At 39.0% G+C, this 24,366-nt stretch overlaps 1 protein-coding gene across 2 annotated transcripts; it reads left to right on the top strand.

Moving 5' to 3' along the window:
- Window positions 1-192: 192 nt before the first annotated feature.
- On the top strand, window positions 193-23,275 carry ANXA7 (annexin A7). Of its 2 annotated transcripts, XM_029201018.1 has the most exons (14): window positions 193-338; window positions 3,853-3,907; window positions 6,133-6,355; window positions 6,958-7,059; window positions 7,673-7,737; window positions 8,165-8,230; window positions 12,362-12,464; window positions 12,684-12,778; window positions 15,570-15,683; window positions 15,922-16,092; window positions 18,992-19,162; window positions 19,242-19,317; window positions 20,395-20,507; window positions 22,939-23,275. In XM_029201018.1, the coding sequence occupies exons 2-14, from the start codon at window positions 3,854-3,856 to the stop codon at window positions 23,059-23,061; spliced, it is 1,476 nt and encodes a 491-aa protein (XP_029056851.1). In that variant the 5' UTR covers window positions 193-338; window position 3,853; the 3' UTR covers window positions 23,062-23,275. The 2 variants fall into 2 exon arrangements, with proteins under 2 accessions (XP_029056851.1, XP_029056852.1); XM_029201019.1 differs by lacking the exon at window positions 8,165-8,230 and having other exon boundaries at window positions 195-338.
- Window positions 23,276-24,366: the final 1,091 nt, after the last annotated feature.

Here is a 24,366-nt window from a genome sequence, read left to right as displayed (position 1 = left end):
GAGCCCTTCTTTGCCGCCCACCACTGAAGGGGCTTCGGGATTCCTCAGGACGGCTTCAACTTCCCAAATGGCTTGAGAGAGCCCAGAAGGAACTGTGATAAAACTGGCTGGTGCATCCGAAGAGAGCGTCTTCTCGCGGGTGGAGCGGCGAGGCGGGGCGGAAGGGAACGCCGGAGCAGCGGCACCGACAGCCGCCTGGACTGGCCCTGTCGGCACCGCCCCCTGCGATCCTAACGGCCTCGGGCGGCGGCCCTCGGCGCCCCGCCCTTCCCGGGCCCGCCCCCGGCTCCATCTTGCCCGAGATCAGTTTGGGACGAGACGCTGCTCCACCGGGTCAGGTGAGGAACGGCGTACCCTACCCTTGCCACCCCTCGTCCCCCTCGGTCGCCTCGCCCCGGCCTGCTCTGAGGCCTGCCAGCTGGGAGAGGGCGGGGCCCCGCGTGTGTCCACGAGCCGGGGGGGGGGGTGGCTGGAGGAGCCTGTGGGCCCCGGGAGTGGCCGGCGACTCGGTGTGCGCGTTTTGGGACCCGGGCTGCCTGGTGGGGGCGTTCGGGCGGGGGCGCATTAGGGCGGGATCGGCGAGGCGGCCGGGCAACGGGAAGTCCTGTTCGCCGGTCGTCTGTGCCCCTTGGCTGTCCGGAGGTCCGAGGGAGCTCACTGCCCGAGGGGCCTCCCGCGCAGGCAGGCGGACCACAGGTGGAGGGGTTGAGGCCAGAGGATGGCCCTGCTGAAGCTACCCCAAGGAGGGCTGAGTAGGAAAACCGGTGAGCAGCACCGAAAGCTAAGTCCGGCTGGTGACTAGACTTCCTGGTGACACAGCAAATTTAGGGAAACTTGGGACGTTTGTACTTGCTTAGTGAACCTAGGACAGAATGCGGAAGCCTAAAACTGTACACTGGTTCAGGTTTATAATTTTTGGGAACTATTCAGGGAAGTGGCATTCCAGATTTGATTCCTAGTACCTTAGCAGCAGCAAACGTGTGCTGATTTGAGCCCAACCTGTGTGAACAATTCTACAGAAGGAGATGGCTGATGTCCACCATAAAGTGACAGAAATGAAAAGAAGTCGTCCAACTGCCTTTAAACTCTCTAATTTCTGCCAGCTGGTGGGGAGCTGATCTGATAATCTGTCCTAATTAGATAATGAGTGTAATGAGTTACCTATCAGGCAGGGAAGGAGTTCAAGTACTAGATAGGGAGGTAGAAGAGAGAATTTTGACTACTGCAAAGTGAAGCCTCCTTTCAGTCCTCACTGGTGGTGACTGCCTACCCTGTCCATGCAGAGCCTAGTCGTGCCTCCAATTCTTTATTGAAGGGCCCTTGCTGACAGATTTAAATGGTCTTTCCCAATCAAGAGGCAGGTTTTGGAAAATTGTAGTATCTGCTGTTGGCCATGTTCATACACCCTTTCTATTTTGTGTTTCATAAATTTGCAACAGCTGCCTCCTGTGTTCCTGGGCTTCATGCCATCTCTGAGACTTGAATAGTGAGACCCACCCCTTTTAGTAGTTGACTCACTGGGTGGAGATGGCTTGGAAAACCAAGAATGCTATTCTAGTCTTTTAAAAGTAGTTGCTGACAGAGGATGTTGAAAAGGAAATAAAAGTTCTGGTTCACTGGTATAGTCTGATTATTCCTTGCGCAAAGTTGAGTAGTTTGTTGAGTCACCAAACTCGGGTTTGTTTCAGCTTTTTACAAAAGCTTTTTCAATCTGCGTTTTGAATAGATGATACATGCATAATTCCAAAAGGACACTTAGCCTTTTTTTTTAGTACATTGAAAAGTCTCCTTGTTATGCCCCAGCTCTCCTCTCCAGAGGCAGCAGTGGAGTACTGTTTCCTACTTTCTTGAGTATACTTTCAGGGATATTCTCTCTATATACAAGGAAATAAATGTAATTTTTACACATTTGGTTGCAAATTATCTATGTAGCTTTTCATCTTGCTTTTTTCCCACTTAATATGACTTAGAGTGGTTTCACATGTGAGTAAAAAGAGAGCTGCTCATTTTTAATAGTTGCCTAACACTTCATTGTATGGCTATCCATAATCTGTTTTACCTGTTCCTTATTAATGGACTTTTAGATTGTTTTTAACCGTCTTTTTTTTTTTTTTTTTTTTTTTTGGCCATGCCACTTGGCCTGTGGAATCTTAGTTCCCTCACCAGGGATTGAACCCAGCCCATGGCAGTGAAAGCACTGAGTCCTCTCCACTGAACTGCCAGGGAATCCCCAACCTTTTTCTATTACAAATAGTGTGTAATGAATAGCTTTGTACGTATATAATTTTGCACTTGTGTAAGTATTTTTATGAGGTACATCCTGGAAATAGAATTGCATTCTAGTCCTTTATATAATTATACTTCAAAATGTACCCAGATTCATTTTCTTAAAGTTGCTTTAAGTTTTCTCATGTACGGATAGTCTTTATCTTCATTCTGTTCAGAAACTCTTGTTGACGTAATTCCTCTAGTGCCTTTAAAGGTAAGATTTAATGTAGTAGCTAAAGGCTGTAGAAATAGGACTTTGTCACTGGAACAGTTCCTGAGATTTAGAAATTTAAATTGTTTTTGTAGTCTTTGGTGCTATAAAACTTGTTGCCTTTAAAATTATTATTGGGCTTCCCTGGTGGTGCAGTGGTTGAGAGTCCGCCTGCCAATGCAGGGGACACGGGTTCGTGCCCCGGTCCGGGAGGATCCCACATGCCACGGAGTGGCTGGGCCCGTGAGCCATGGCCGCTGAGTCTGTGTGTCCAGAGCCTGTGCTCTGCAACGGGAGAGGCCACAACAGTGAGAGACCCGCATACCGAAAATAAATAAATAAATAAATAAATAAAATAATTATTAATTTCTCCCATAAATTATTTTCAGACTTTTTCACTTTATTTTGACCCTGACCTCTTTTACCCTTGGTCCATCTGACTGTTCTTGGATGATATTGTTTCTCCTTTACTCCTTTTTTTTATCAACTGGGCTTGGGGAAGAAGACAGCAAAAAATGATTTAACGTCCTTTGCATCCAGGTCTTTGGATTCCAAATGACTGTTTTAAAACTGACTGGATCAGTTTTCTTATTTTCTTTCAACTTCGACTAAATATATGCCCATTCATCCTCAGTTTAGCAAGTTTTTAGCTTCTATACTGTGCTTATGTCATAAGGAGCACTATAATAACTTAAATTTATTTTCTCATTTTCCTCCCCCCACCCCCCGCATCTCTGTATCAGCACCTAGGACAGTGCTTATTAAATAGTGGGCTTTTGTAAGTGTTGAACTGGATTTGTTTGGGGTCCTTTATTAAAAAAATTTTTTTTTGGAGTATAGTTGATTTACAATGTTGTGTTAATTTCAGGTGTATGGCAAAGTGAATCAGTTATACATATACATATATTGACGCTTTTTAAGATTCTTTTCTCATACAGGCCATTACAGAGTATTGAGTAGAGTTTCCTGTGTTATGAAGTAGCTCCTTATTAGTTATCTGTTTTATATATAGTAGTGTGTATATGTCATTGTTTGGGGTCTTAATAAAAAAGAAATACAAATCATTTATAGCTGTATTGGGGAGACGAGCCAAAACACATATTGAAAAATTTGGCAAATCAGGTGGTAGATTCAGAAATGCCAAAATATTCTGGTATCAAAATATCATTCACAGACCAGCAGCAATAGCATCACCTGGAAGCTTAGTTAGGAATACAGAATCTTGGGCCCCATCTCAGAACTACTGAATCAGTCTGCCTGCTAGACTCTTTTGAAAGAAGGTGTGTTTTGATTAAACCCTATGACAAAATATATCTTCAAAGGCCTTAATCTTTATAGGAAATTACAGAAGACATTTTTTATTGTTGTTACAGAATGTCGTACCCGGGCTATCCCCCCACAGGCTACCCAGCTTTCCCTGGATATCCTGTAAGTATTGCCACTTATGATACTAAAATAGCTCATGTCCTTGGCACAGATCTTGTATAGAACTAGCCAGCCCATGACAGATCTTACAAATATGCTAGAGCAGGGGTCATAAATTCAAATGGCCAGAAGTACTGAGTAGATCTAGTTCATGAGTGAAGGCAGGTGTTGTGGGGAACTACAGGGAGTTGGCTCACCTGTGGAAAGGCAGCAGTTAGGTTAAGCCGCATGTGTCCATGCAGGGAGGCTGACCCAGTGTTGCTGGATAATTCCATATCTTCAAGTAAAGCCAACAATCTGGATTTTATGTGAAATTGCCCAATTTTTAAAATTGGGAAATGAATATTTTAAAATGTTAAATGCTGTATGATTCAGTACAACATGTAGGTAAGCTAAATCGATCCTATGAGTCACTGGGGTTTTTTTTTGTTGTTGTTTTTTTAAAGTATTTATTTATTTTTGGCTGCGTTGGGTCTTCGTTGCTGTGCGTGGGCTTTCTCTAGTTGCAGAGATCAGGGGCTACTCTTTGTTGTGGTGCGTGGGCTTCTCATTATGGTGGCTTCTTTTGCTGCGGAGCGCGGGCTCTAGGCACGCCAACTTCAGTAGTTGTGGCGCACGGGCTTAGTTGCTCAGCGGCTTGTGGGATCTCCCCGGACCAGGGATCGAACCCGTGTCCCCTGCATTGGCAGGCGGATTCTTAACCACTGTGCCACCAGGGAAGTCCTGAGTTACTGGTTTTTAATCTTTGTGTTAGAAGATTTAAAATAACTTAAGAGGGGGCTTAAGAGAAAGCCCTCGCACAGAAATGAAGACCCAACACAGCAAAAATTAATTAATTAATTAATAAACTCCTACCCCCAACATCTTTGAAAAAAAAAAAACTTAAGAGGAGCTTGACTCATAGGTAACAAATTGCAGTGGATTAGAGGTCCCTGGATTAGTACTTCTGAGACTTTCAGTATTTGGAGTGCAAGTACCAAGTTCTGCCTTGTTGATGTCTATACTGTTCTGAGGACTAACCTCATAGCTGAGGCGTAAGTGAGAATTGTGTTTCAATTTTATGCTCATAAGTATGCAGGGCTTCTTTCTAACTCTGGGAGAATAGAAAGAGGGGCCTATACAGATTAATGATAATGTGTATATTCTTATGTAAAGTGAATATATAGCTCTCCTGAATTTATCATCGAAGAGATGAGAATTATGAATATGTTCCCAGGTCCCTATGTACTAAACTGGACTCTGACCACCATTTCAGTCAATATCAGCTAATTGTTAAAACAGACAACCCTAACATCCCAATGACTTAAAGCAATAAAAACTTATTACTTGCTTACTTCAGTCTCCTGGAAGTCAGTGGTGGGGGTGGCCGGGGGAAGGGTGTGGTGGGGAGCTAGGAGGCTTTGTTCCATGTCGTCTTGCGGGTTCCCAGGCTCCTTCCATCCTCTGTTGCCTTGGTATATTGGCTCTACCATCCTCTAGTGCCTTGGAGTCCTCCACTGGATCTTCTGCTTCCAGCTGGCAGATGAAGGAAAAGAGAGGGGAAGAGAGAGCTTAGAGGATTGGGCAGAAAGTTAAGGGGACCAGGCTGGAAGTCGTGTATGTTACTTCTGTCCACATTCGTTTACCAGTATTCAGTCATATGTGGTCCTATTTAACTGTAACGGGGTCCTGGGAAATGTAGTCTAGTTTTGTGGCCTGGGAAAAAGTTTAGTGAACATGTAACAGTCTCTCCACACTTAGACATTGTGTGATCTGAACTGAGGTACAAAATGTCACACCCAGTGTATGACTCAGGTCACCTTTTTTTTTTTTTCCCCCTGTTATGCACAGGTCCAGATGTGTTGCAAGAAAGCCATGAATTCTTCTCTTTAGGGTAGAGAGGCAAATCTTCCTATTATTTCCAGGTGCTAGGAAAATGAAGGAACTAATGAGCTTTGCTAGTTGTTCCTGAAGGCTTGAGGTTTGGAAAGAGCCTGGTTCTTACTCCCAAATAGAGAAACAGACTCTTCCTGCCTAACACAGGTAGATTTATATATAACTGAATTCTGACAAACGTGTCCTGAAAAACTAGTATACTGATAAGCTAGTATGAGATACCAGGACTTCTAATGGGCTTTTTAATATGTAAAAGAATAAGCTAGACCTTAGCAGTTATCTTTGTTTGTTTCCTTAGCTAGGTTCTATTTCTTGGTGATCACATTCATTTGAAAATTTTTCTGGTTTTTCAGCCTGCAGGTCAGGAGTCATCTTTTCCTCCTCCTGGTCAGTATTCTTATCCTAGTGGCTTTCCTCCAGTGGGAGGAGGTGCCTACCCACCAACACCAAGTAGTGGCTACCCAGGAGCTGGAGGCTACCCAGGAGCTGGAGGCTACCCAGGAGCTGGAGGCTACCCTGCCCCTGGAGGCTATCCCAGTGCCCCACAGCCAGGGGGAGCTCCATCCTATCCTGGAGGTGAGTCCTGGGTTGTGGAATTAGTATAGCATTTTTTTTCTTCTCTTTTTAATCCTCTCGGTTCCTTCTTGTTTTGTACGAGGTCAGAGTTGCTCTTAGCCTGCTTTTTACCTTAGACAGTAAGGACCTAGCTGGCAAGATAGAAGGATAAAGGTTCTCAGGAGGCATGAAAGCTGGGAGCAGTCTCCAAAACTCTGTTGTGAAAGGAATTAGAATAAATCTCATGGTAATAAAGGACCAATATATAATGGTTTGGTTGATAATTTGTAATCTTAAGAACTGATTAAGATATTTCATTTGGCATGATTGTGACCTTAGGACAGCTTTGTCCACAGTATGTAAAAAACCAAGCCAACCAACCAAACAAACAAAAATCTTAGCACTTTTGTATTATAAGTTATTAAGGCAGATGAATGAAGTAACCTTTTTTTTAATTTATTTTTTAATGGGGAAGGATTTGTTGAGAAATTGAATTTAGACCAAAAGGGACTACTGCTATAGCATTAATAGTATATTTTCTTCTACTGTTTCTAAAGTTTTCACTTCAATCATGAGAACTGTCACTGTAGTTTGTTTCTTTTTTTCTCTTGTTCTTCCTCCAGGCCAAGGGTTTGGAGCCCCACCAAGTGGAGCAGGCTTTTCTGGCTATCCACAGGCACCCTCACAGTCTTATGGTGGGGGCCCATCCCAGGTCCCACTACCTGGTATGTACTAACTGTCCAGAGAAAAACAGTAGCTTGATATTTTGAATCTTGCAGTTGCTGTTGAAGGAACTTAGTAGTTTATGGTTGGGATCGTCTTTAGTAAAAGTTTATACTAAATACTTCTTAGGTAGTATATGGTTTCATGAAGTGTATTAATTTGATGAAAAAGTTTAATCAGCAAGATGGTAATAAGGACCTATTTTTTCAATCAAAAAAAAAAAGATCTGTCCTGAAGCCAAAAAGCAAAACCTTCAGGAACTTCTCTGCTCATTAGTATAGCACAAAGGAAACAACCCCCAGAACTATGTCCTGTCATCCTTTCCAGATGGAATCAGAATTTAATCTGGTTCAAGTGTTTTGTTCTTTTTTTAGAGTATTGTTTATAAAGAAATTATGTTAAATTATTTTAAAGAAATTAGGACATGGAATATTTTAAAAGGTCCTTGTGACCAAAGTTGGTTTTTGATTCAGTAAATTATAAAACTTAAAAATTATACTAGTGAATAAATAGTGTGAATATTCTCATATGTTTCCGTATTCATAATAAATCAGTGCTGTTTTGAAAAATTAAATCAGTTAAGACCTGATTGCTGTATTTTTTCTTAATATGTAGGTGGTTTTCCTGGGGGACCGATGCCTTCTCAGTACCCTGGAGGACAATCTCCTTACCCTAGTCAGGTATTTTTTTTTTTTCCTACCTTTTAAATTTAGTCTGGGTAACTGGATAATGCTAAAGAAGGGCACTACTCCTTTGCTAACATTAGAGGTTTCCATGAAGCAGAGGAGATGGTCTAAAACAGTTCACTTAAGACTTTAATCTTTGCTTCTGTTAGACTCCATGCTCTTTGGTCCACCTGTTTTTAAGTACTGTCCTGATGACTTTAATAAGACAAACATAGGTCCCTAACAGGTGATGACACCCATACTCTCTTTCATAGTGATTCACTTGGACTCTTGGCGTTGATTTTAGTTCTTTTTCCTCCTCCCTTGCTGGCAGTATAACTATGAACTCAGGTGACTGGGTGGTTGATATTTCTGGCAGTGTTTTATGAAGTATGGTTTTGTTTTCCTTTTTTACTTTTATAACTTTCCACTCTTCTTTCAGATCAATACAGAATCCTTACCTTCCTATCCTGTTTTCTCTCCTGTTTCTGTGGATTATAGCAGTGAAGTGAGTAAGGTTTTTTAATGTTCACTAATCACTAGATCTCCTATATATGCCTTCATTTGTTTCTAATTTCTCCTGTATTTGTCTCTCACCACTTCCTTGCGGGCTCATTGTATCTGTTTTTATCTTTATGTCCCTGTAGTGCTTGGCAGGGCTTTAAATACAGTAGTCAATTAATGTCTGTTAAATTGATTTTTCAGGAGTCTCAGAAGGTCTCCCGTATATCAAATCTTTGCCCTATCTCAATATAGCTCCTTATTTTAATATTAAGTTTTATTCTTTAATTGACTTGTTAATTCTTTTATATCCTATGCAAGTTACTAGGAACATAAGCAGTTTTATGTTTACCTTATCTTGATTTTCTCATTTCATATTGTCTATTCATAAAGATCTAGCATTTTAAAGCTTTTTTTAGGCTGGGATTGGTAAGGGGTTACAGAATTGGAAGAAAAACAACTTAGCCATTTTCTGGCTTCCTTTCCAGATTTGAGGAATTTTTGAGCTCCAGAGAGGCCACACAGCTAGTGAAAGTCAAAGCTGAGACTAGATCCTAGCTCTTCTGCCTCTCAGACCAGTGGTCTCTGTTATACAGTGCTACTTTGCTGATACAGTAAATGATATTCCTCCAAAGCCCATAGTAAATTGCTTTCAATCCTTTTTTAAAAAAATTGCTGATTATTAATCATATTATAAATCTAGTTATTCTAATCATTTGTTATGAGAATTTTTATTTTAGTTTAGTTTAAGCATGCATTTGCTTTTAAAGACATCATTTTATGACTGAATAGAAAAGATTTTTAAACATAAAAACACTAAAAGTAAAACACACATACACGTGCAGCTTATCTTGCATAACAATTACGACCCTAAATTGAAACCAGGAAGTTACAGAGCAGTAGATTTTGGGAGATGGAAAGTGGAATAGATGGAAGTGAAATAGACTACCTTGTGAGGGGTGAGCTCCCTGTCACTGAAAATCCCCTGATAGAAGTTGGTGTGTGTGTGTGTGTGTGTGTGTGTGTGTGTGTAGGAAGATGTAAAGAAAGTTTTTGTCTTGGGGCCAGGTGACCTCTCCTGATTGACCCAATTCTAATTCTATGGCAGTTTTTCAGCAAGATTGGAATGAAATGGAAGGTAAAGGGTGGCACTTTTGGTGGCAGATAGTATGGGCTTTGCTGTGCTGAGAAATCCTCTGTAGTTAGAGTTTTGACCTCAAGAATATAGACCCTGATTTCTTTGAGTTCAGTATAATGCCTGCAGAATGATAGTATTCTTGATGAAGATTCACTTCAAACTTAGACTTTCAACAAAGAATAAAACAAAACCATTTTTCCCTCCAGATGAAAAATGGAATAAGTCTTTTGGTGGTTGTTCGTTTTTAGAAACAAGAGGATGACAGAAAATGATAGTCGTCAAATAGTGCATGATGAGGGTTAGTTTCTCTTACTGTCTAGTTCAGTGTATTATAAACAGAGGCTTCTGCCCTGCTTAGGATTTTAGTGACAATGGTTACATCAAAGAAAACTTTCATCAGTGCTTGATACATTAAGCCTCATGTAAAGGCAATATGTTGAAAATTTTTTTCTGCTTGAATATTTGCTACAAGTAGAATAATTTTAGTTTTTCCTTAAAACCAATATACAAATATTTCTTGTTAGTTCTCTGCTTACATTCCTGGCTTAGAAACTACTGAAGGATGATTGTTAGGGCTTATTGGTAGAAGAAAATGTTGGCGTGAGAGTAGAGATGAGTGGGAGGAATTACCGACCATAAAAATGTTTGTCGAAGGGTCTGGTCTCCTTCTCCCCAGTCACTTTGCCCCTACAAAGGGGCATATTGGTTGGCATATTGCTGTTGCTGTATTCAATGGGTATAACTCGAAATACCATTTCAGTTGCCTAGAAAGCAACTGAATCATTTTATGTTTTGAAATGATGTTGATTGCATCTTTAAATGATATTTTAGAGATACTTGGTTAAATAAAATATATTATTAAAATTAAATTTTAAAAAATGTGATGGGGGGACTTCCCTGGTGGCGCAGTGGTTAAGAATCCACCTGCCAATGCAGGGAACACGGGTTTGAGCCCTGGTCCGGGAGGGCTGTGCGCCTGTGCGCCGCAACTACTGAGCCTGCACTCTAGAGCCTGTGAGCCACTACTACTGAGCCCGCGTGCCACAACTGCTGAAGCCCACGCATCTAGAGCCCATGCTCCATTAACAATAGAAGTCACCGCAGTGAGAAGCCTGCGCACCGCAACGAAGAGTAGCCCCTGCTCGCCGCAACTAGAGAAAGCCCATGTGCAGCAACGAAGACCCAACACAGCCAAAAATAAATAAATTAAAAAAAAAAGTATGAAGGGATATCATCTTGCTGTATCCCATCTCTCTTAAACCCTGATTCGAATATTTTAAGAAAACTAATGAATTGTTTCATAGCTTTGTATTTAAAATTTTTTAAACTTAATTTTGTAATAATTTCAGACTTATAAAAAAATTGTAAAAATTGTATACAGAATTCCTGTATACATACAGTTTACTCAGATTCTTACATAAACACAGTACAGGAAATAACAGTTTTATAATACTATTACCCAACCTTTAGACTTCATCAGTTGTCCCAGTAATGTCCTTCTGGTTCAGGATCAAATCCAGGATGAAACATTGCATTTGTTGTCATGTCTCTTAAGTTTTCCTTTAATATGAAATAATTCTTCAGTCTTTGTTGTTAATCACCTTGATACATTGGAAGAATACTACCAGTTATTTTGTAAAATATTCCTTAATTTGTGTTTGTCTGATAAGTCCCCCTGATTAAATCTAGGTTATGCCATTTTGGCAGGAATACCACAGAAATGATGTCGTGTCCCTAGTGAATCATATCAGGAGGCATTAGTTGTTGATTTACCCCATTCCTGGTGATAATTGGTTTTGATCATTTGCTTCAGATGATGTCTGCTAGGTTTTCTGCTGTAATGTTACAAAGTATGCAAATATCTTGGTTCTCATTATACTTTTACCAACTGATTTTAGCATCCATTGATGATTCTTGCCTGAAACACTTAGTACTGTGGTCTTTGTCATATGGTGATTTTTAAATTTCTTTATAGATTTGTATTTAAAAACATATAGTCCTTGTTTTGCTTTCTGGTTTATTTCCTTATAAAATAGATGAAGAATATTGTAACTCCCAGAGTCTGTAGTCATCAATTTCATTTTCATGCTTTTCTTACTATAAAATGTTTTATTTTATGTCTAATAATCAGGGCCCATACAGGAAATGAAGAGCTATTACCAAAAGTATATTGCTTGTTTGAAATCTCATTGGGCAAGTCTGGCTCTACCTCACTAAAGCCATTATCATATTCTTTAAATAAAACACTGCCACTCACACTACCCAGGGATCAATCTCTTTTTTGCCGTCCTGTTCTACCAAGAAGGAAACCAAGGCATGGAAAGATTGTGACTATCTTCACAAGCTTGACTGTCTTGTTTCCTGAAACAAGTGTCTGGTGTCTGGCTATCTTTTGGTGGGAGAAGGATAGTCTCTGTCTGTTCCAGAATGAGCCATGAAAATAAATATCCTTATCCTAAAACCTAAGTACTGGCTTCCTTGCCTAAGAGTGATGATCAGAGAAGTCTTTTTTTTCCCCCCAATATTTATTTATTTATTTTGTCACACCAGGTCTTAGTTGCAGAAGGCAGGCTTCTTAGTTTCAGCTCACTGGCTCCTTAGTTGTAGCACATGGGCTCCTTAGTTGTGGCATGCAAACTCTTAGTTGCGGCATGCATGTGGGATCTAGTTCCCTGATGAGGGATCAGACCCGGGCCCCCTGCATTGGGAGTGTGGAGTCTTATCCACTTCGCCACCAGGGAAGTCCCATAATCGGAGAAGTCTTAAGTTGTCTTCCTGTAAGCAGAGAAACCGGAGTTGGCTTTTTTTTTTAAGTTAGTATTTTTTTTATTAAAGACGTTGAACATTTTTTCATATTATTTTTCTTCCAGTTTTTTGAGACCCAGTTGAAATATAACACTGTATTAGTTTTAGGTATACAACATGTTGATTTGGTATATGTATGTATTGTGAAATGATTACCACAATAACTGATTTGGATTTTATGCCTCTTGTTCTCAGCCTGCTTCGATGACTCAGGGAACTCAAGGAACAATCCAACCTGCTGCCAACTTCGATGCCATGAGAGATGCAGAAATTCTTCGTAAAGCAATGAAGGGTTTTGGTGAGGAAAACATATTTTTGTCTTATTTACAATCAAATTCAAGTGATTGAATGTAGAGTAAAAATAAGCTTTATATCATAAACCAAGTTTATATGTGAGCCTGTGTGCACATCCGTCAATTTAATCTGGCACCAGACACCTTGTAAGCATCTAAAAGATGTCATCAAGGAGCACCCCACACAGACCTCATCTTTACTTAGACATGTATGGTTCTTTCAGGTACAGACGAACAGGCAATTGTAGACGTTGTGGCCAATCGTTCCAATGATCAAAGGCAAAAAATTAAAGCAGCTTTTAAGACCATGTATGGCAAGGTATGTTTTGTTTTCTTTTCAGGAGTGAGCATGAACAGTGGCCTTATGCCCTGCATTCTGTCAGGTTGGATACTATCTTTTTATTCGTACTGGTGAGTACAAAGAAGAGACAACTAGATTTCAGAGACCCCAGGAGAGGTGTATTCAATATTTCTTTCTTTCTTTTTTCTTAAATAAATTTATTTATTTATCTTTGGCTGTGCTGGGTCTTCGTTGGGGCACGTGGGCTTCTCATTGTGGTGGCTTCTCGTGTTGCAGAGCATGGGCTTTAGGTGTGTGGGCTCTAGAGCGCAGGCTTGGTAGTTGTGGTGCACGGGGTTGGTTGCTCCACGGCATGTGGGATCCTCCCGGACCAGGGCTCGAACCTGTGTCCTCTGCATTGGCAGGCGGATTCTTAACCACTGCGCCACCAGGGAAGTCCCATCAATATTTATTTCTCTTAGAAGGCTTTCCAATTCTAGAGTAGTCCTTGATCTCACAGTCATACCTATTTACTATGTCTGGTAGGTGACACATGTTCAGTAAAAAGTAGATTATGACCACAATCCTGATCAGTAGCTTGGTTCTCAATCTGCTCCTTACAGTTGGATTCAAAGACTTCTTATGTAGCCCTTGCTTATTTTTGGTCCCTGGTATCATCTTTCACTCCTCTCCCTCCGTCTAAGCATATCTTGTATTATGACTTTATAGAACTTCTTGCCATTCCCTGCACACATACTTCTGTGTTTGGTGTATGTTGTTCTCTTGTCCTGGGACACCTTTTCCTTTTTTCCTGCATGGCAAACAAATTCTCCAGGATTTGTCTTGATTAAGCTACTTTGTGAAGTTTCTCTCATTGCTCTGGGCATAATTTGGCTGCTTCTTCCACTGTGGTCCCATAGCACTTTGTAAAACCTCTGCTGTAACTAATCTCACTGCCCACTCCCCAAAACTGTGAGCTTCCATCAGGCAAACCATGTCATATTCATCTTTGTATTTATAGTACCAAGTACAGGAACACTAACAGATAGCCACTTAAATATTTGTTGAGTGGATGATCAGTGACTAAATCCAGCAAGATTCTGTGGCTGAAAGGTGTCATCGTTTCTTAAATATAAAGGGCAAGACTGGGTAGCATTGGTTTGCCATTTAGATAGGAGTCCTAAAAATTTTCTGATATCCTCTGAATCCAGTTTACTTTTCTCAGAATGGAAGTAGAGTTCCACTAGCTGGTCCCACCTCATCTTTTCTACCCTCCCTGCCCAACCCAAAATCCACTTCCTTAGTCTTAAGGCTGATTAAGTGACACAAACTCTAGTTTCTCTTAGGGTTCAACATCAGACTCACTTTTCTCACAGAAGTATTTTCCACATTATGAATTTCTTTAGTTCACATGTAGTCTGTGCTTTGTTGTCCTGAATTTTCTCATACAGCATTTTTGAATTAAAACTAAATTCCCAGCCTATTTTCCTTACCCACAGCCACCTTTTCTCTTGACTTCTTATTAATAAAAATACTATTCCTCTAGCCTGCCTTGGAGTCTTCTTTGATTCCACACCCTTCTTTGTCAATTAATCAGTGAATATTGTTTCAGTGCCTACTGTATGCCAGGCACTGCTTTGTCCTAGCAACTGGTTATTGACTATGTCTTGTTGATCTAATCTGTAGAAGAGCTCTTTAAAAATGTGTCTTCTGTCTCCTTTTTTTCTTTCCACCACTCAAGTCCAAGCCTTTATTACTTCTTACCTAAATATTCCAGTAGCCTAAATTTCATTTGTAGCCTCTGTCATCATAGTCCGTACTGCCTGTTGATACTGCCTCTTGTTGCTATATCAATGCCATTTTCTTACGTAAAAGTTTCCAGCAACTCCTCCCAACATGCAGAATCAAATCCACACTCTTTAGCTTGGTATTCAAGGTAATAATCCAAGCATATAGTTACAACTTTGTTTTACTAATCTCTGAAAACATTACCTTCTAACAAAATTGGTTGTCTTGTTGTTCCATTGAACAAGCTTTGCTCATTCTTGCCTCTATACTGTTGATTCTCAATCTTAGCTGAGTATCATAATCTCTTTTCAAACTTAAAAACACATGCAGAATCTCTGGGTATTCATTCTTGACATAAGTGTTGTTTGTGTTTTTTTTTTTTTAGAAAAATTCTGCAGATGATTTTAATGCATATAGCCAAGGCTGGGAACCACTTTTCTGTTCCTTGTTTGTGTTCTTCCTCCTTGCCTGAAATACCTTTCTTCTTTCTCTTTGCCTGCTAATTTTTACATATTCTTCAAGATCTGGACTAAAAGTTTTCTCTGAGCTCTCTAGCCCACTTTAACTTTTCCTATTTCAGCTTATTTCTGTGCTATTTACTCATCTGGTGCTGGAGTACAGGCTGCTTTATATTAACTTTTTTTAAATGTTTATCTTATCTTTTCAAATAAGAACACGATGGTGACAATTTCTATTTCCTCATAGAGTAAGAACAGTTTCTTATACTAAGTAAATATCTGTTTATCATTTTGTTAATTTGAATTATTCTTTGTTTCCTATACCTCTTATTTTGTACCTAGTGTAGTGGTGGAACTATAATAAATTTATTATTAAGTGTTTATTGATAGAATGAGTAAAATATATCTGCTTGAGTGTAATAAACTTAAAATAAATATTTATTCCTTAGTATATAATATTCAGAACAGCAATTGAGGCTTTCATATAGCAATTCAATTCCATTTTTTCATATTGTCCTTAAAAAATTTAAGCAAAACAAAATTTGGAGAGCACATATACTTAGTTTGTATTTGTAATTTAACAGGATTTAATCAAAGATCTTAAGTCAGAGTTAAGAGGAAATATGGAAGAACTGATCCTTGCCCTGTTCATGCCACCTACGTATTATGATGCCTGGAGTTTACAGAATGCAATGAAGGTACTATATGGCATTTACTTTGAGTATTTTATCGTATTTCAAATGTAAAGCCCCATAAACTTTGGCAGTTCTGAATTTATAGTGACAACTAAATCAGTACATTATTTTATATCATCTGAATATATAGAGCTTTTCAGGTCTGGAGGCCAAAGAAATATTTGATGGAACAGTAAGATTTAACTACTTTCAGAAATTTCATGATTTGTTGTATAATTCTCCCTTTCTTCACTTCACATAGGGAGTAGGAACTCAGGAACGTGTATTGATTGAAATTTTATGCACAAGAACAAATCAGGAAATCAGAGAAATTGTCAGATGTTATCAATCAGAATTTGGACGAGACCTTGAAAAGGACATTAGATCAGATACATCAGGGCATTTTGAACGTTTACTTGTATCCATGTGCCAGGTGAGTATAGCATGAAAGTTTGGGTGTTGGTGGAGGGAACATTTTTTACTGCCTATTGCCAGTGGCCATTCTTTATTCCTTTTAATATTTAGCCCCCTTGGAATCTTGACATCTTTAAGAGGGACAATGCAGAATCCACTGTACAGGTTTCTTTGTAGTCACTACTGAAATTTATTTCTGCAAATGTGGCCTTTGTAAGGAATCAGAAATTAACCTCTTTAAGGTTGTGTGAAATCAGAAATCAACTTGAGGCTCTGTGTCTTAGAATGGCGATGAATCTGTACTTTTGAGCTTAGCATTGTACTGCCAGTTAAGTCGGACCATCAACTGAAGGTATGTAGGTCCGCCATGCAAGTGCTACAAGAGTGAGGACTGTGAGGAGAGCCAGAAATGCAGAAAATGTTTCAGCGTTCACAGTACCTAGTACTGTGGGTACTGTGCTTAGTACCCTCCTTGTTCTGATTCCCCAAATGTGCTGGAAAAGTGGCAGAAAATTCTCCAAATAGGGTATTTGGAATGATACTACAAATACACTTAGAATGAGATAATCAGGGTATATTTGAAAGAGATGAGGCAAAATACTAGCACACTGATTCAGTATCAGGAGTTGTTGGCTATCCTGCTAGTGCACAGGTTGGACAGTCTTGAAGATTCTAAAAGTAGAGGAGAGGCTCTTCACAGCAAAGGGAGGTAGTTGCAGAAAAGACAGTGTGCCAAAGTGCATGGGTATGGAAATGAGAAAAGAAAGCAAATGGATGGGAGGACATTGAATTTACCCACAACAGAGTAACAGAGCAGGGGAGTAGGTTATCATGAAAAGAAAATCAGGACCAGAGAGTTAATGCTAAAAAATGATTATTAAGACTTTAATGAGGTGCTGAATATTTCTTTATGCAGGGTTCAAGGCCCAGCCATCTTTCAAAGTAAAGGTCCCTATTCCTAGGAAAATGGGGCTGTATTGTGTGCTTGAATCCAAAGGCAGTCATCTGGGGAGTTGTTCCTGAGCTCCTTTGCCTGTGCTGTATTCAGTAGCCCATTTAGAATATGCTTCTACACATTCCTTGTGCCCAGTGCTCTTCAGGAGACAGTTTCTCACCTTCAAGGAATACCTCTCCATTTTGTTGCTCAGACAGACACTGAGACTCTAGAGGGCAGCCTTTCCTTTGTTTGGGTTTGTGTTTCTATTGATATTTTTGAGAGAAACCAACTACCCATCTAAGCTTTACTCTTGTTCAGGCCCAGGCCCTCCCTCTCTTCTTCCCAGTGAAGAGTTTGGTCTATAAATTGGTACAGGCTAGCAGTACTTGAGTTATTTATAACTTCTTCTAAAAGGCTCACATGTCATTTTCATGTATACATTCATAATAAATACTTGTATATTAAGATTACACTTGGATGAATGAAAGGGCGTTCATGAAACCTCCATATTATATACTCCCTCCTTTGACTTAAATTCCTTGAGGGGAGGGGCCCTGTCTTTCTTGTGTCCCCACCACTTAGCACATCCTGTTGTTTCTGTTCCTCTGGAGAACCCTGACTAATACGGCCTGGTACAAAGCAAGTGCTCCATACCTTATAGTTATGTGGATGAATACAAAGTGGAACTCAGTATAATGCATATTGATCTTAAATCCCAGGTAAGCAGACTCATAATTTATTTGAGTGGTAGTTTATATCTCCTATTAGAGGAGGTCCTCAGCGTGGCTTAGTAGTCGCTTCATCATGAGAAATCTAAAGTTACTTCAGACCCTGGAGTTCAGGGATATCCAGCCTCCAGGAAACCTCAGTGCTTCTCTCTCCGAACTGAACAGGGGACGGTGCTTATTGGCTCAGAACATGAACCGATAGAACTAGACCCTATCACAAGAGAAGTGAAAAATGAAATTTCTTTGGTGGCAGAAGGCTTTCTCCTGGAGGATAGAAGTGGCTGCATTGTTAGTGTTCAGGACTTGCTAGATCACGAGTCTGTGTGTGTGGCCACAGCCTCTGGAGGTGTCATACTTTGCAGTCTCAACACACACCATTCTGTTTCTCCTGGCCCAATTACCACCCTTCAAGCCACCTCCTCAGAGAAGCATTCTTGGACTCTCCTGGGCCATTTGTCATTCCCTGCTCTGAGCCCGCACTTAATTCCCAGAGACCTCAGTTATAACCCTAATCCCACTGTGGAGGCATCTTTTATCTCCTTAATGGGAGGAATGGAGTGGCCATAGTCACTTCCAGTCCTTGTGGTTTCTATCATGCCTAGTCTCTTAATACCTGTTAATAAATGTTTATTGAATAAAAACAAAAACCCCAAAACTTCTAAACCAAGGACCAAACCCTGAAGAGTAACTTTTTAAAGAACCCCTTTCTCTTGGTGTACCAAGAGAAAGCTTTTTAAAGTGAATGTTAATAAAATTTTCCACACTTTCAAAAATAAAATGTGTGTGTGATTTTTCATGGAAACGTTTTCTGATTTAATTTAGCTCTCAAAGCCCTGAAAACCTCTCATTTTAATATAACCTCATTAAACCATGGTCATATAAAATCCAAAGTTGGCAGTGTAATAAAGTACTAGTTAACACTAGTATAGTTTCTTTGGAAATGAAAGATAAGTGTGACAAACTTTATGCATTAATTTTTAGTAAATTGTCCCTTTAAATCCAGAAGTGACTAGATTGGAAAAAAACTTTTTTTTTTCTTTTACAATTTTATTTTACTTTTTTGTCACATGGCATGCAGGATCTTTGTTCCCTAAGCAGGGATCAAACCTGTGTCCCTGTCATGGGGACCTGTCCCCTGCAGTGGAAGTGCGGAGTCTTAACCACCAGACCACCAGGAAGTCCCAGAAAAAAAATTTTTTTTTTTAATAGAACTTGTATCACCTTCTTCTAATTCCTGCCTTCCTCTTTTGCAGGGAAATCGCGATGAGAACCAGAATGTTAACCACCAGCTGGCTCAGGAAGATGCTCAGCGTCTCTATCAGGCTGGTGAGGGGAAATTAGGGACAGATGAATCTTGCTTTAACATGATTCTTGCCACAAGAAGCTTTCCTCAGCTGAAAGCTACCATGGAGGCCTATTCCAGGGTATGAGCTTTTCTTTTGAAGATTTGGCTTCCATTTTAAGGTGTGAAAATATTTTAACCACTATACTTTTTGTTTACAGATGGCTAATCGAGATTTGTTAAGCAGTGTCGGCCGTGAGTTTTCTGGAAGTGTTGAAAGTGGTTTGAAGACCATCTGTAAGATACTTTAGTGTTTTGCTTTGTTTTCTTTTAAATGAGTGCGGCTTTGAATAGTTGTTCCCATTAAGTGGTGATTATTAATATAGCCTCCCTGGAATCTGCTTAGGCAGAGGCCAAGCTAACCCTGTGTTTTTATATGCAATTCTCTATGAATGGTTGGTGGTGTGATCAAATAGGATTGTTTTGAAATTATTTGCTCTTTATTCTCTATGCCCTTCTTGAGGACTATACAAAAATATATGATAGATTGTAGCATTTCCATTAAGGTGAATAGGAAAGCCCTAAGGAACTACAGAGTGCCACCACACAAAGCGTCATTTTGAGCTCTCCAAAACACCTTTCAAGTACTTAGCCCAATGAGACCCTTTTCCATTTGGAAATTAAAAACCCAGTTTTTGGTGTCCTGACATTCAGATGTTTAATGAAATGGAAATTTCATTCTCATGGAGAATATAAAACTAAAGAGACTATTAGTAACACATTGATATCAGCAATTGAATATCTTACAAATACTACTATAGTAATTGTAGCTAACGTAATGATGTATAGTTAGTACATCTCTACCATCTGCAGGAAGAGACTTTGCTAATTTAATTTTCCTAAGAGAAAACATGTCAGATTTCTTATTATCATTCTCAGATCTTTGCTCAAATCTGTGATTTCTTTTTTTATATTGGAGTGTATCTTACATCCTTCTCTCAGTCAAATGATATATTTGACATCTAGAATTTAGATTTTAGTCATTATTCCTTTTAAGTAAGATATTACCAGGGCACAGTTGCTACAGATTTTCTCACTTTAAGGGGGAAAATGTTAAGAAGCTAATGACTGCATCTATGGAGAGAAAATGGGATTTATTGGCCAGAGGGGATCTTGTAGAATTGAAGGTAGCCTGTCTGATGCCGCTGGAAAGAAAGATGGAGGCTGAGAAAAATCAAGGGGAGAATATCTTCAACTCACCTCAGATTTCTGAGATGATTACATAGAAAATGATCAAAAGCAGCTAGAAGTGATAGATGGTGTGTGCACACCTTTGTCAAGTCATTTCACGTCTGAAGCGTCTCTCACTTGCAGTGCAGTGTGCCCTGAACCGCCCTGCCTTCTTCGCTGAGAGGCTGTACTATTCTATGAAAGGTGCCGGCACAGATGACTCCACCCTGGTCAGGATTGTGGTCACTCGAAGTGAGGTGAGGCTTTCTCTGTTTGTCTGATCTTACTTGATTTTGAATGTTGATCCTTTTTTCTTAGCAATATTAAAAACATTTTTTTCTTCTAGTTTTATAGAGATATAATTGACACTGTATAAGTTTATGGTATACAGCATAGTGATTTGACTTATATACATCATGAATATTTTCACAGTAAGTTTAGTGAACATCCATCATCTCATATAGATACAAGATTAAAGGAAGATGTTTTCCCTTGTGAAGAGAACTTTTAGGATGTACTCTCAACAACTTTCATGTATAATGTAAAGCAGTGTTAATTATATTTATCTCGTTGTACATTATATACCTAGTACTTACTTATCTTATAACTGCAAGTTTGTACCTTTTGACTGTCTTTCTCCAATCTTCCCTCTCCAACCCCTCACCTCTGGTAACCACAAATCCGATCTCTTTTTGTATGAGTTTGTTCATTTTTGAAGTATAATTGGCCTATAATACTGTGCTTATTTCTGTTATACAACATAGTGATTCGATATTTCTATACATTTCAAAAGGATCCCCATGATAAGTCTAGTTATGACATGTCACCTTACAAAGATGTTACGTAGTTATTGACTATATTCCCCACACTGTACATTTCATACCTGTGACTTACTTATTTTGCAACTGGAAGTTTGTACCTCTTACTCTCCCTCACCTATTTCTTTCCTTCCCCCAACCCCCTCCCTTTTGGCAATTACCTGTTTGTTCATTGTGTCTATAACTGTTTCTGTTTTGTTATGTTCGTTCATTTGTTTTTTTACATTCCACATATAAGTAAAATTGTACAGTATTTGTCTTTCTCTGTCTGACTTAGAATGTTAATTTCTTAAAAGTTCCTTAGTTGGTTGTCAATCCCTCAGGACTGACATTAAGAAAGGGCTCTCTTTCTCACGGCTGGTAGCGGTTGTATAAAGCACAGTGTTCACTTTCCTCATGCTGTGAGAGAGGCTTGCTTAAGTGAAACAGACCGCCAGGGAACTCCAGATGTTTATTGTTTGGTTTTCATTTTGCTTATGTAAGAAACTGTATGAGGGAGTTCCCTAGTGGTCTAGTGGTTAGGATTTGGCGCTTTCACTGCCATGGCCTGGGTTCAATCTCTGGTCGGGGAACTGAGATCCTGAAAGCCACGAGGTGCGGGGGGAAAAAAAAAGAACTGTATGAAAGACCTATGCAGATTAATCCCATTGGACATAAAAATTCTTAAAATTTAGCATACACTTAATTATGAAATAACTGTAAAAAATTTTATATTTATCTTTTTACCTAAATATAGCCTCAGATGTATTCCTTTCTTTGACTTTGTTTATTTAGTGGACTTCTTTTTAATCAAAAGAAAACATATGCTATGAAATTATATGAAAGAAGGTAAATCATTTTTTAAAAGAGAATCATAATACAGTATTTGGAAAAACCTTCTTGTGTATTTGTTTTTAGACTTAAATTTTCTAAGCAGGATCCCTTTTTCTTTAATTATAATAAAATATACGTAACACAAGATTCCCATTTTAATCATTTTTAAGTGTACAGTTCAGTGACATTAAGTACATTCACATTGTTCTGCAACCATCACCACCAGAACTTTTTCACCTTACAAAACTGAAAACTCATTAAACAATAATTCACCATTCTCCTTGCTCCCCAACTCCTGGCAGCCACCATTCTGCTTTCTGTCCTATGTATTTGACTACTCTAGATACTTCATATAAGTGGAATCATACAGTATTTGTCCTTTTAAACATCTTCAAGGTTCATCCACATTGTAGCATGTGTCAGGATTTCCTTCTTTTCTAAGGCTGAATAATGTTCCATCGTGTGCATACACAACTTTTTGTTTATTCATTCATCCGTCAATGGACACTTGGGTTGCTTCCACTTTTTGGCTGTTATGATTAATGTTGCTGTGAACATGGGTGTACAAATTTTGAGTCTCTCCTTTCACTTTTGTGTATACCCAGAAGTGGAATGGCTGTATTATATGGTAATTCTGTTTTTATTTTATTTTTTTGAGGAATTACCATACCATTTTCCCATGGCAGCACCAGTTTACATTCCTACCAGCAATGTACAAGAGTTCCAACTTCTCCACATCGTTGCCAACACTTGTTATTTTCTGTGTTTTTGATAATAGCCATTCTATCAAATGGTTTTTAAATGACTAATATATTTGGAATAGTAGATGAAACTAGTATCACCCTTATTCAATATCTTTACAGAACAGTGAATCAGACATTCACTGGGTGACGCTAGTACTGGTATGAATGCTAGCTATAAAATGCCGGTCATCTGGTGTTTTTTCCCCTCTGCTTTGGTTATAATTAGGATCTTTTCACTATTAAAGAATAATTCTAATATCAGTTTTCTTTAACAGCTGTTTTCTAATATCAAAAATATCATGTCTTGCATGCAGATTGATCTTGTACAAATAAAACAGATGTTCAGTCAGATGTATCAGAAGACCCTGAGCACAAGGATTGCAAGTGATACGAGTGGAGATTACCGAAGGCTTCTTCTGGCCATTGTGGGCCAGTAGGAGAGATTTTTTTTTAAATGAGTGAAGCTATTCAGAGCTTATCCTTCAAAGCAATGACTGACCTGCATGCAGCAACATCAATCCTCACCTAACCAAAAGAGCTTTTTACTAAAGACTGTGTCAGGGTATTGTGCTTGGTTTGCACATGTGGTTATTGCCTTAATTCCAATGTTATTTTTTTCTCTGTATACGATCAAGTAAAGCCATATCACAATGATGAATAATGCAATGTTTGTAAAGCATAATTCTCACTGCTCTTATTCTAAATAGGATACCAAATTGAATAAAAGTCACAACAGTCTGTAATTCTGTGTAATAATATTGAATAAAAAATTCAGTATTGAATAAATTTGAATAAATATTGAATTAAAAAAAACCCTTGCCTTCCATTGCACAGTTATAGTTGGTAATATGTCAAAACTGTATTTTTTTTTTAAAATTCAGCTCTTTTGACCTAGAAGAGCAATTTGCATCTTACTTTACATAAATAGGTATTCTATATTCATAAACACTAAACTTCCCACATAGAAAATAGTTTAGTATTGCCTGTAATAACTTTTAAAAAAGGGATTATGTGTTTATGTGCATAAAATATATAGCCTACTTTTACGTCTACTGAGACTGCCTAGAGATCTTTATTGGCCCTTGATTTTTTAAAAAAATTTGTGAAAGACTTTAATTTTAGTTGCAGTTTAATCATGATTCAAGACAGTGAAGCTTGACACATAAGAGGTGCTGAATTAATGAATAAACGAGGCTTAAATCATCTTCCTGGGAGATTGAATACTAGCTCTTTGGAGAAGTAGTTCAGGGAGTCAGTGATTTCAAACCTGGCTTTATTCCCAGTACTGAGCAATTACTTATCGAGTATGTTGAGCATTACAGTAGGTTAGGGAAAGTATCATTACAAAGGAAGGAGGTTTGTAATCTAGTGGGGGTTCTAAACAAAAATTAGGGTACAAGGAAATTGTAAATGTTAGATTATAAATTCTGCTGAGGGTAATAACCCTATTTGTTCTTTGTGTTGAGCTCCCCGGTGCAAAGCAGATATTTAATACAGATCTGGTGAATGATTGTACTAAACATTGAGGGGGAGAATAGTAATTATCAATTATATTGCGATAAACATTTGTGTAAGTACCAAGGGACATACATACAAGGTGGTATAAGACACAACTTTACTCTTAGAGAGATAGACCTCTGTACAACTGTAGCGCAGGGCAAAAGCAAGATACATAGGTAGAAGGATCACTGGCTAAGATAGATTTTTTTTTTTTTTTTTTGCGGTACGCGGGCCTCTCACTG

The sequence above is a fragment of the Monodon monoceros genome, unplaced genomic scaffold (assembly GCF_005190385.1).
Source record: "Monodon monoceros isolate NGI ecotype Baffin Bay Population unplaced genomic scaffold, NGI_Narwhal_1 Super_Scaffold_4, whole genome shotgun sequence".
In the NCBI taxonomy this organism is placed as follows: Eukaryota; Metazoa; Chordata; class Mammalia; order Artiodactyla; family Monodontidae; genus Monodon; species Monodon monoceros.
The sequence above is the reverse complement of the archived record's forward strand: the minus strand, read 5'-3'. Positions and strand labels throughout refer to the sequence as shown.

Coding starts and splice junctions, on each gene's coding strand:
- ANXA7 (XM_029201018.1), top strand. CDS start 3,854: ATGTCGTACCCGGGCTATCCCCCCACAGGCTACCCAGCTTTCCCTGGA. Junction 6,356..6,957: donor AGCTCCATCCTATCCTGGAG/GTGAGTCCTGGG, acceptor TTCTTCCTCCAG/GCCAAGGGTTTGGAGCCCCA. Junction 12,465..12,683: donor TAAAGCAATGAAGGGTTTTG/GTGAGGAAAACA, acceptor TGGTTCTTTCAG/GTACAGACGAACAGGCAATT.